The sequence below is a fragment of the Cyprinodon tularosa genome, unplaced genomic scaffold (genome assembly GCF_016077235.1).
Source record: "Cyprinodon tularosa strain WSP-4 unplaced genomic scaffold, ASM1607723v1 ctg654, whole genome shotgun sequence".
NCBI classification, from domain to species: domain Eukaryota; kingdom Metazoa; phylum Chordata; class Actinopteri; order Cyprinodontiformes; family Cyprinodontidae; genus Cyprinodon; species Cyprinodon tularosa.
The window spans coordinates 86529-99215 of NW_024039401.1; the positions used below are offsets into that span (position 1 = coordinate 86529).

The following is a 12687-nucleotide window of genomic DNA, read 5'->3' on the forward strand; positions in this document are numbered from 1 at the left end:
ACTAGCCATATGGCAAGAACTAACGACTTAATAAAATTCAAACTACAAATAATATCTGCCCTGAGTTTCTCCCATTTGTGGAATGTCATCAGGACGTCCAAATTCATTCCTCAGGGCTGCTGTCTGGCATTTTAAAATTGCATTTCAAGAAAGAACAACAGCAACAGAGGTTCACAAACTAAGCTGAGCCTAAAGGAAAGTACAATATTTGACCTTGAAATGTAGTGGAGTGAAAGTTTTAAGTACCCACCAGAAATATTACTCAAGTAAAGTAGATACTCTAAAAAAGTACTTTAATAGAGTAATCAAGTAAATGTACTTTGTTACTTTCCACCACTGCCCGGGTCTCAGCAGATGGAACAGAGACGGCGACTCACCTCTTCCTGTATCCAGGCACTATAGCTGGGCGGCGTCATCGCCAGCTGGATGAAGCTGGAGCAGAGAAGGACCAGCAGCAGGATGGGCGTGATGTACTTCCACATGTAATAGTAGAAGCGGTACGGCGTAAAGCCCAGCATGTCCCTCAGATCTTCAAAGAATCTGAGGAAGTGGGGAGGAGAACCCAATCACATTTTCTTTAGAAGCAAACAAATTATAAAAAAAAGAACTGTTGACTTTATTTTAGTCACATGCCAACCTACAGTATGGAGTGACATTTGTTCCATTATTGTTAAGCAAAAAACATGTTTAGTATATGAAGATAAAAAAAAAAAATAAAAAATAAACAACAATCCAGAATTAAACTTAACTGTTTTTTTTTCACATTTTCACTGTTAATTTTTTTTAGGATTTTTGTTGGAAAAATATTCATCACACTAAAAGTGAAACAAGACCCCCGCCTTGTTGACATCCTGCGTCTTTTTACTTGCAGCAAGGGGTTCCACAGGTAATGTACAACATCTGCCCAGATGGAGCCCAGGCTAAGATAATGCAAATAATATATTTATTTCATTCATTTCTTGACCAACCTCCCCCTCACAGATTTACCAGCAGGAGTGTATCAGCATATAGGGTCAAAGCCAGGTTTTCTTCTACACCTAAATAGCAAATAAACTCCTCATTAAATATCAGCCCTGGAGAACTTTTTTCTTTAATTATAGGTCAAATTATCTTCACTTCTAAGGGCGGGCTTTCCTCTGGAGAGAAGACCCATTTCTGCTAGATGTTAGAAACAACATTTTATTGGTCAATGGGCGAATGTTTGCATTGGGCTGAAAGGGATTTGGAAAAAGTAATTTTAAAAGAATGCAATTCATAATACTCAATCTGTAAAAAGTATATATATATATGTATATATAAAAGGAAAACAAAGTTTGAAAAAATAAATTAGGAAAAAAATATTAGAAAAAAATAATCAGAGAAAACAACAAAGTTCCTCTCAAGAGCATTTTTTGCTTAAGAAGATTGTCCTGTATTCCATCTTTTTATCTGAATTAACAAAATGCGTACTTTGCTTTAGCCTGCTTTCATCCAACTGAAATGCAAAATTTTAACAAACTTTTAAAAGTGAAAAAAAAAAAAGGTATATGAGTAAAACACTTCGTTTGGTTTAAAGCGAATTATGCAAGCCATGTAAAGCTAAATCTCATAACATGTTGCTGTAGACATTACATCACGGTCGGCTATTATAAACAGGAAGTAGAGGCTGAAGTTAAGCACTGACCACAGATCAGAAATGGAGGTAGGTTTGAATGAATGTGTTGCTATGTGGTTAGTTGTTCTTACATTAACATTTCAGCTAGTAATAGAGATGTTGCTTCCAGCCATGTTTATCTGTATAATAGGAACATCAAGGAAGACGCCGACAGCAGAGACAGCTCATCAGTCATGTGACATAAAAGTTTGCTACATCTGAGCTGATTCAAAATAAATATTTCCATTTCCTGTTTTATGCATTAACACTTTTTCAAGAAAGCCCAAAACACATAGCTAGCACAGAGAAGAAATTTTCTTCCATGTGACGCTTCAAAATGTGCCTTAGAAAAACCTGACGGAAATGCACCTGATAATGGAACAAAACTAACTCCATACTAATCTGCTGATAGTAACGCCTGCTTACTTGTTGATCCCATAGAACCAGGCGATTGCCACGTTTTCCAGCACCACGACAATGAGCAGCGGTAAAGTGGCGGAGTAGTCATCAAACATGGTCACAAAGTAGTTCCCTGAGCGCTGAACAAAAAGAAGACCGATGGAGAAGGCCAGCACACAGCAGCCCACTGCAAGAGACAGGGAGGAACCCCGTTACTGGAAAATAAATGCAGAACAAACACAGCCATCTCCTCCTGAAACCTTTTGCTTTTCAGCTACTTTAATTCTTTACTTTAAAATAATTTAAAATAATAATAAATCATTTAAAATAATTAATACTTTCATTTCATATTTTGTGCATCTTTGAAATTATCAATTTTTTTTTTCTTTTTTACAACACATTTAGAATGCTTCAGGATAACAAAGAACCTTCTGTTCTCTGACCTGTGAGAAACTCTTTCCGGACTTTGAACGTATCGATGAGCGGAGTGAGGATTCCCTCGATGGTGCCAAACATGCTGCCGAGGCCCAGGTTGATCAACATGAGGAAGAACATGACGGACCAGAAAGGCGAGGCAGGGAAGTGGGTCATAGCTTCAGTGAAGGCGATGAAGGCCAAGCCTGTGCCTTGGACTGCCTGTTAGAGCACGAAAAATAAGTAGGTAATAGGAAACCCACAAGGTATTAAAGCTTAATTGCTAGTCCCTGACTTCAGGCGTTCTACTTTGGGAGATGTTCAAGTTTATCTGGTTTCCTGATTAAAAACATTGACAGAAAATTATTTAATTGACATTTAACTGCCTGAATTTATTTGTAAATATATATATAAAAAATGCAGTGACACAGTGATTATCTGAGCAAAATCTGAACAAAATATGTTTTCCATTCAGAGATATGACTTTTTAATCCCTGCTCCTCAAACTGGCTTTTTAAATCTTTTTAATACCAGAACACATCTACGTTTGAATCACTCTTTTATTATCACATTTTGAAAAGACGATCAAGTCAACACCAGATGAAATTCAGGCTTTGACCAATAGATGGCAGCACAGTGCTCCAAATACAGTCCTTCCTAGGAGCAGAATGTGCATCAATAGGCTTCTCAGCTGCAGGTTTGTGGTAATTTTGCAAAATAAAGTGAACAAGAAGTTAAAAAATGAAAGAAATGTAATAAACTATTAAAGGTAAAATAAGTAAAAAAAACTACTCCTTTCTTTGTTTCCAAATGCACTTCTGTTTATTAAATTAGAAATTTAACGGGAAAGCATAGCTAACAGTAAATAAGCCTTCCAAATCAACTACAATACCCGCTTAATATCAGCTTCTGAATTTGATAGGTCCAAAGACGAAGTGATAGCTGCAAGAAAAAACTTGTCTCGATGTTATTACCAGCGTTCTGCTTAAGGATAAAGGTGATTTCGTCCCTAAACCATAGTAAGGGAACAACTTTTGTATCTTTAGAAAGAAGCATCAATTTCCCCTAAAGGGCGGAGTATACTTCTGCAACCGCACACATCAAATGTCGCTGGGTCTGGATTAGGGTTGTAAATAATAATCGTTTTGTATCGATGCATCGATCCAAAAGCCAACGATTCGATGCATCGACACGTCTGCAAGATAATCGATTCATGTTTTCCCAGCGCTCTCGCGCATCTCGCTCTTCTAGCGGGTCAAATTTCACGAGTTGTTTTCCGCAATTTTGGTCATAAAAACAAAACAAGCTGGCCTCCTGTCCGCGGCACTGTTTGCGGTCAGTTACAATTTGGGAGAGGTGTAGAGGAGCTTCTCTCAAGGGGGCGGGGACGTCCACACTCTGGAGCCGAGGTATTGCATTGCACTCATTGCACTGATTTTCTGCAGAATTTTTGCAGTATTTTTTGATGCAACTTTTCTACTTCTGTTATTTGCTGTTGTTTCTACAAAAATGCATAACGGTATTACAGCTTTCATTGATTTATTTCAAACTTGAAACTTTGTTTAGCCTGTAAGGTGTAAAAAAAATAATAATGATTAAAAAAAAATTTAACCGATTAATAGATTAATCGAATCGAATCGTGGTGTATTCTTGAGTATCGAAAATAATCGAATCATTGGGTCAGGAAATCGATAATGAATCGAATCGCCATGATGGATGTGATTTACACCCCTAGTCTGGAAGTGAAACAGCTTAGCTGGTATGCTTCCGCACCGTTGGTGGGAAAATTCTAGGGATGCACACCAGTTTCCCGCCAAGGCGCAAGGGGGAGCCTATTCGAGAACTCGCGAGAACTTTGGCGGTCACGGAGATGGATCTAGAGTTGCTAGACATCGAAGAGGAACAGGTTCTGTTAATGGAGTTGGTAAACAGACTGATTAACCTTTCGTAGTATTTGTCCATTGTAGGTCCTTGGTTTTTAAAAATGGCGCATCCCGGCACCGAATCGAGAAGGACGACCAAACAGACAGCCGGAAAGACATACTAAGGACCAATCACAGCTGCATAGTCGGCGTAGTCGCACACAGAGACAGATTTGACGGTTGCAGAGGCTATGAGTCAGAAGCATATATTGGCCTTTAGAGAGAGCGGGCAAGCAGCAGAGACGAGGCTTAACTGCCTGAGGAACGACTTTGCTTTATAAGGTTAATTACTAATTATAAATTATTTTTAAAAAAGCAGTTTAATGGGCTTAATAAAATAACTGTTAAATGCAGCATGAACAACATGCTGCCTTCTAATCACAAAGATCATTCTCAGATTTTAGCAGCTTGTACCTGATTGAGTTCATCTTCAATGCTGCACGACTCCAGCCCCAGTTTGGGGAACTCGTTCTCCTTCACTCCTTTGATGATCTCTATCATCTGATGGTAGTCTTCTGCAGTGATCTGACTAACCTGAGTCAGGTTGATATGGTGGGGAATAAGGCTTGGTTCGATGCCATTACCCAACAGCCCCACTATCTTATTAGTGTTTCTACAGAACAGAAGAAAGGGAAACAATGCATAAATAATATATAAAAATTTTTAATTTTGCTATGAAGTAATTAATTTAGCTTATTTACTATGTCTGTATCAACGTTAAACATATTACACCCGCATTAATGAAGTCATAGACAAATAAAATTAGAGTTTTTATAGGACATCAGTGAGAGTCTGATCCCCGATAGTGGGGAAGTAGATTCGGGGATGAAGCTCAAACTTACAGCGCAACACATTTGCTGTTCATGATGTTGGCCTTGAAGCCCAGCACAGCGAACACCACCAGGGTGGCCAGCACGGAGGTGAAGAAGTTGATGAAGGACACCAGCACAGCATCAAAGTGGCAGTTGTTGTCGCGCTTGTTGTAGCTGGAGAAGGCGATGACGCCGCCGAAGCCGAGGCCCAGCGCGAAGAAGACCTGCGTGGCCGCCTCTCGCCACACTTTGGCCTCCAGCATGATCTCCAGCTGAGGTTAAAGCAAACAGAGGAGAGGAAACTCAGAGGTCCACAGATTCAGAGGAGCCTTATAGATCAGGGGTCTTCAACATTTTCCTGGCCAAGGACCCCCAAACTGATGGTGAGATGGAGCGGGGACCCCCTAATTATATATCTGGTATGAAATTGTGTTATATCAAACTGGTCCTATAGTCACTCTAAACATATGGAGTAATGTAATTTAATGAAATTAATTAATCCCTGGGATTATTAAAGTATTTCTGATTCTGATTCCTGGTTGATGGGACAGGTGTTGTGAATGAAACTGTGCCCAGATTGAAAGAGCTCCTGTGTGTCGCTGAATGTGAGCATTGACAACTGAAAGACTTCTTCTGCCTCCATTTATCTGTTTACTACAGTCTGTTGAATTCATGTTAATGTGGATTTAAAGACATTTCAACTAGTGGAAAAATTTGCAGGGGGGAATATAAAAAAAAGTCCAATCAACCAAAACTTTCGTAACCCCCATGCAGTACCTCTATTGACCCCATAGGGGTCGCAGACCCCCTGCTGAAGACCTCCATTATAGATCATCATCATCAATAGAGTTCCTACTTTTATTATAAAAAAGCTTAAAACTCATTGAACAAAATACTGTGAATAATCCTGATAATCCGTTAATAAAGTTGGGCTGCATTAATCAGGAATCAATCTTTGTTGTCTGGTAAAATCTCACCCAATGGTCCTAATGAAGGGAATAAAGTCACAGCTTTTCTTCTTTTTCTTTGCATGTTGTACAGTTCTAATTTTAAATCTCTGCTTGTGGTGCCATGACGGCTGGACTCTCAGACAGAGCTTCTCCTAATGGGTTAAACTTGGAGCTTCTCCTCTTTGTTCATTACTCCATCCATTTCTTAACATCACCATGAGTCAAACTACGTATTATCACGCCGCATTACTTCAGCCTGTCCTCTGGACCTGATAGAGGCTGTAAATATCAGTCGTACCTGAAGTCCTGGATCGATCTTGGATCAGGACCTACTTCCTTGATCGGCAGTCTTTACATTCACCATAATTCCACAGCTTGCTTCATGTGAAAACTTCAACCAAAGAATCAGAAATTTCTGGCTAATAATTGAGATGCCCTCTGAGTATCGTCTGCTTATCCATAATTGCATCCTCATTTTTTTTATTGAGAACTTTAAACTTTGCTATTTGTTTTCTTTTTATTCTTTTTTATTTGGAATTTTAACTTTTACGTTAAGAATTTCCTGTTTGGGTTTTGCCTTAAGCCTGTCATTAGTTTTGGTGTTTAGTTTTAGCCCTAATAGTTTATTTTTTATGTCCACATGAGTTAAGTATTTTCTCTTATAGGGCTGGGTAAAAAAATTGATTTAATCGATTTTGAATAGATTCCTTTACATTTTTGCAAAATCAATGTCTGGGGAATGAGATCGATTAGTTTTATAGTGATGCGCGTGACGTTCAAATGAGCAGGAAAGATGCACTCAAGATTACTTCAAGTCAGACAGCTGCAAATATAGCCAATAGGTTGACTGAAGACATGGGGGCTGAGCAGCAAACACGTGGTGGCTGTTACAGACAACGCTGCAGATATAATGTGTCACGTCCGCTTGCACAAGTGAGGCTTCACTTTTTCACTTTTCTCAAACAAGTTTGCACTGTTTTGTTCACATCTCAAGTTTAAACTGTCTGATTTACAAGTTTGCACTTTGTGTTTAATATGACAGGAAAAAATAAAATACACGAGTATTTCGAAACACAGTTGAACCTCTTTTATTATTGTAAAAACAGATTGAATAGAAATTAATCGATTTAGAACTGTATGAATCAAAATCAAATCGATTCAGGGCTATGGTGAAAATACCCAGCCCTAATCTCTTATTCTTTAGTTTCCTTTCTCTCATTTATCTTGGTTTAGCTTTATTTGTTTGATCTCTTCAGCAGTTTTGCTCTGGTTATTTGATGCTTTTCGTTGTTTGTATTTTCTGTGTAATCGGTCCATCCACCTGCTGTCTGTGATCAGCCTTGGTTTCTGCTCAGGTTCGGTCATTTATCTATCTGTTTTTCAACCTTTACAGGGAAATAATGGTTCCTTGCTCCTGTCTTGTGAATTTGTCCTTTTTCAATCTGTTTTTATTTAATCAAATACGTTTCAAATGAACATTTCTTATCCACCTGCCTGATGCATCATAGCTCAATAGTTTCTGACAGGTCCCTATTTTTCTTTTTTCCAATTTCATATTTAGATCCCACAAACAAACAAACTACCTCACAGCAAGGAATGGTAAAGAAATATTCTGTTTTTTCTCATCTGAACAAACAGGCCAGCTCTTTTTCAGAGTGTTTTAGGTTTAAAATCTGAACTGAGTAATCCTACAAAAATAACCTGATGCTTTCATTTTATTAATGATTTTTCTGCAATGTGATTCCATTCTAAGATTGGCTTAAAATGATAAACGTAGAGAAATGCTCCTTTTATGATTTTTAAATCAACTTGCTTTTATTTCTGGTGAAATATTTAAGCCAAGGTTTAAATTCTGATGCAACAAATCCATCAATAACTTACATAATCATGTAAAAAGATTTTACCTTTTAGTTAAAGTAGTTTTAGTTAAGTAACAGATATAAAATCTGCAGGCTAACCATTTTAATCATGTTCAATTAGATTATTTCCACATCGAACTTGGTAAATAATCAAATTGAATTTCCTACATTTCAAGACATTTATTTAAAGATTGTCTGAACTGATGATCTTGAAGCATGTAGCTGATCAATAATGCAGTCAGAAAGGACCTTTCTTTAATGGCAGAGTGACTAAGAAGAAATACGGCTCAGTAGCTCATTTTATGTATAATTAAATTCTTTCCCCCTGGAAATCAAATGTCTCAAGTAATTCTTTAAATCGTCTCACTGAAACTGTTTATGTTTTGCTGATATGGTTTGTAAAGCTTCTTCTCTGGGGGCCTCTTAAAGGTGTTTGACGCAGAGATTTTGTAACTATTCATTTAGTAGTAGTGATTTGGCTTTCAGCTGCACCTCTAACCTGAAAACCCAGACCCCGTCTGACTCCGTGAACTTCCCTCCTTACAGGATCAGAGGCCCTAAATCCTCACAGCAAATGATATTACCTGAAAATTTACTATCCCATCCCGTCGGACGACGACTGAAAAACCCGACAGCCACTGTGTGGCATCATCCAGCCCCCCCCCCCCCCCCCCCCCCCCCCCAGGAGGAGGACACACCCCGAATGCTTTGATGTCCGTCTGAAGCAGCAAGAAGGAGGCAGACACAAAAGACAGACGAGCTCTGCTAAAAACCGCCGTCTTCGGGCTGTCTGCTTACATAAGGACCCTGTAACTGCTGTTTCCATGGTAACATGGTTCAGCGGCCTGAAGCGCTATTGGCTGCGTGCTGCCGAGGAGCCGGCCTATTACATGCAGATGTACTGTTTGAGTTTAACACAATGAAACTACCAGGCAATGCAGCGAGGGGACAGTAGAAACTCTGAAGTGCATGTTTAATACAAGACAGGGGTCACCAATTAAAAATCAGTGGGGTCCGGATAAAGAAAATCATCAACCATTAAAGGTCCGGGGACATTTTTTATTATAATCTGTTACTTTAAACAGAATTTAACACGGAAATAAAATGAGGTCTTTATGCATCCATTTTCTGTCACGCTTATCCCAAGCAGGGTCACAAGGGGTGCTGGTGCCTATCTCCAGCTGTCTACGGGCGAGAGGCGGGGTCCAGGTCGCCAGTCCATCGCAGGGCAGCACAGAGAAAAACAGTCATGTTTTTTGACATGAAAGCTGGAGTACCTGGAGAGAACCATGCATGCTCAGGGAGAACAGGCAAACTCCACACAGAAAGACCAAAGGCCGGGAATCAAATCCAGATCTTCTTGCTGCAAGGCGGCTGTGCTATGTTCTGTGCCACTGAGCAGCCCGCATCCATGTTATATATTGACAATCGTTCAGTTTGGTATATAGACATTATCCTGATTTACATATTTAATAAAACGCCTGAACTGACCGTTTTTTTGTTTGTTTTTTTTCTTTTTTCTGTCTTAATGTTGGCAGTGGGCTTTATGCTGCCCTGCAAGGCTTTAAAGCTGTTTGAATGGAGACAAAGTCATTCTAAAGCACATATCAAGGAGCTCATTTTGAGCCTGGATCCATATTTATTTTTGATTCTGTTCATGGTGGAGAATCCTGCTTTACAGCAGCAGGTTGAGCCAAACATCCTCTAACTGTGCAGGGTCATCTTTGAGCACCATTTCACTTTTCTTTCACCAGTTCACCACAGTTCTTCCAGCAGTTCACACTTTCTCTGCTCTTTTTCTCATCGTCTTCTCCTTCTTTCCCATCGCCCGGCTTGCCACAGGTTTGTCTGCTGTGTCTAAAAGTCACAGCAGCAGCAACCCAGACTGACAGCAGCTCATTGCTAATTTGTATCACGTGCAGCCTGGTGCCAGATGCTCCGGACGGCTTTACCATATTAACAGGACAAGCAGTGCAAGTGAAGTTAGACACTGTCGTCGGACAACATGCAGTAATTTATAAATGTTTTAAATCAGGTTGGGTCCGTATTAGCCAGCAGGTGCGTCCGGAGCTGGACCGCAGTTCACTAATCCATGACCTCTGATATACGATAACAAGTGAGGATGGATTTTGTGGAAATCTATGCTCAGATGAGACCAAACAGCCTGGATTTGTTTCTACCTTGGGTGTGAACATGTGTCGTATTCCATCGATGGAGCCCTTTAGCAGCAGAGCCCGAACCAGGAAGCAGATCAGGACAACGTACGGAAACAAGGAGCTGAAGTACATCACCTGCAGGGAGAGGAGAGGAGTCCTGTTAAGCTGTTGAAGTGGAAGTCTGAGAAAGTTCACAATGAAATGTTTAAACTCACTGCCTGATTAATTGGGGGTATATGGAGTTAAATTTGTTCCATTAATGTAGTAAATAAAGAACAAATAATGTTTTTTTTTTTTTTAAAGATTTTATTTCCTTTTTTTTTTTTTCAAATGTATTTTTTTTTTCTATTTAATTTTTTTTACATTTTTTTTTTTTTTTTTGCTCACGGATTTATGCTTTCAAGTATATTTTTCTTTTTGGTTGGAAAAATTATTTTCCAGAGAGAGTATTTTAAATTCTCTTCACCCGAAGCCAAATACAAACCCTCGCCTTTTGACCAATAAAAACAATGATGCTAACATCCAGCAGACCAACAGAAAAGCACCTTTTCTCTTCACTCTGGAGAAAAACCCACTGGGTGAGGAAACCATCTGTATGACATCAGGTAGCATTAGGTGATATAACTGTGATTTTAACCGTTTTAGTTGATTCTTTAGCAGCCGTTTGAATAAATGGTATTATTCCTGCAGCTCTCGTGATGCAAATCTTTGTCCAGTTTATCAAGATTCAAGTGCAGAGGATCGTTTCCCTGCAGTCTGTTTGCTGTTAGACTAGTTAACCCAGATTCCAAAACCAAAACCATCCCAAACTGATGAGTTTGTTTAATCACTAAAGGAGTGACTTAAAGACAGGATGGAGGACCTGAGTCATCCAGCCGGCACACGCTGCACTTAGAGGACAGGCTGAGAGGGTGTGGCTGCAGACTCTCTTATTTTGGTTTGTGGTTGAGTCATAGGTGATTCAGAAACATTACGCCTGTCTCTTGGTGGTCCATATGCAGCTCCAATGGAAACATGTCTTAAATTACTAATGCACCACACCGAACACATCGGTGACACAGGTCTGAGACCAGCATCCATAATATATTTTATTCTAAGAACATTTTACTGTAGTTTAATAAGTTATTAAGAAAATGGCAACAACAAACAAACACATAAAGGAAATGCAATTGAAATTCTAGAGCTAGAGCCAAGAGGACAACTATGACTTTGCCTCTTTGAGTTAAAGATGCATGAACAGTGCAACGAATAAAAAATAAAGAGCTGCAGGCGATTAGATCTAAAAAAAAGAAAGATTTAAAAAGAAAATGATTTATTATTTGGTATTTATTAAGTATGTTCTTGGCACATGATGTCTTAAAGCCAATTAAAAAGGGTTAGCAACAGTTTACAAAAGATAGGATTTGAACCAATGTGATGTCAAATGTCCAAAAGAAAAAAAAACTTTTTTCTGCTAAAGATACAGCATCTGTAAAGGTCAAATTCTGGGAATCCCAAATTTAATCTTCAAACACGTGATACAACCCGCCCCTTTTTTTTTTCTTTTTTTTTCCATGACGGTATGTGAACCTTTTTATTTCCCCACTGTCGCCACAATACTTTGAAGTCTGAGATGTCTGATTGTTTATTAGTGAACAGATGAACCAAGTACATCTCATCATAGCCCAAACTCCTGCATCCAAAGCGAACCAAAGGTTACCATGGTAACCAAGTGGTCTGCCCACACACATGTACATTTGGCACGGAAACTCTCTTTCTCTCAGGGTAGTTCTTTAGGCGAGGCTTTTGTGCCTTTAAGGTGAGCATTTCCATTGACCACTGCATCTTCAAAACCCTCTCTAGGAAAAAAACAATAGTTTATGGTGAAGAAGACCAGATCATTTCAAAACACATTAAGAAAATTAGAATCATTCTATAGTAATAATATATTAAAAAAAATGTATGCTGGAAACAACTGATTTATTTCATTAACTATTCCCATCTAACTTCAGTAACCATTGGTCGTATAACTGGGAGGAAAGTGAAACTCAGCCAACTTTCCATTGTTTTTTTTCTGAAAAAATATTTTAGTCTTGTTAATGTTGACGCTGTTGCTTCAAAAATGTCTTATACCATCAGATATAGATTAATCAGATATAGGTTAGATTAATAAGTACCCAAAAATTGTACTTAAGTAAAAGTAAAAAGTAGCCTTTAAAGAAAAAAAGAAAAAAAGTATTTGGTAAAAAGGATAATGAGTGACTGATCAACTGATTTAATATTTTACAAAATTATATAAAATGTAACAAAATATTCATTGATATGCTAATTTTCGTGTTTCAAACGACAAGATAAAAATAAACACATAACATACAGAAATACATATTTAGAAAAAAATGTTCTTGAGTTATAAAACCTGAAATTATTAATAGCTTGAATTACAATACTTTTTTTTTATCTTTATATGCTTTTATTTTAATTAACTAACTCATGCAAAGCACTTTGAAATGTCCATGTACTGAATTGTGCTATACAGGTAAACTTTCCTTGCCTTTCCTTACTT

The 12687-nt window shown here is 38.4% G+C and overlaps 1 protein-coding gene across 1 annotated transcript in view; it reads right to left on the bottom strand.

Moving 5' to 3' along the window:
- The window catches only part of slc6a15 (solute carrier family 6 member 15), a 31950-nt gene that overhangs the window by 2336 nt on the left and 16927 nt on the right, over positions 1–12687 (bottom strand). The window contains exons 6-11 of the mRNA XM_038309030.1: positions 10170–10280; positions 5211–5452; positions 4783–4981; positions 2476–2668; positions 2060–2219; positions 378–540 (exon numbers count right to left, since the gene is read on the bottom strand). Of these exons, the coding sequence (XP_038164958.1) occupies positions 378–540; positions 2060–2219; positions 2476–2668; positions 4783–4981; positions 5211–5452; positions 10170–10280 (1068 nt within the window). The remainder of the gene's footprint in view (positions 1–377; positions 541–2059; positions 2220–2475; positions 2669–4782; positions 4982–5210; positions 5453–10169; positions 10281–12687) is intronic.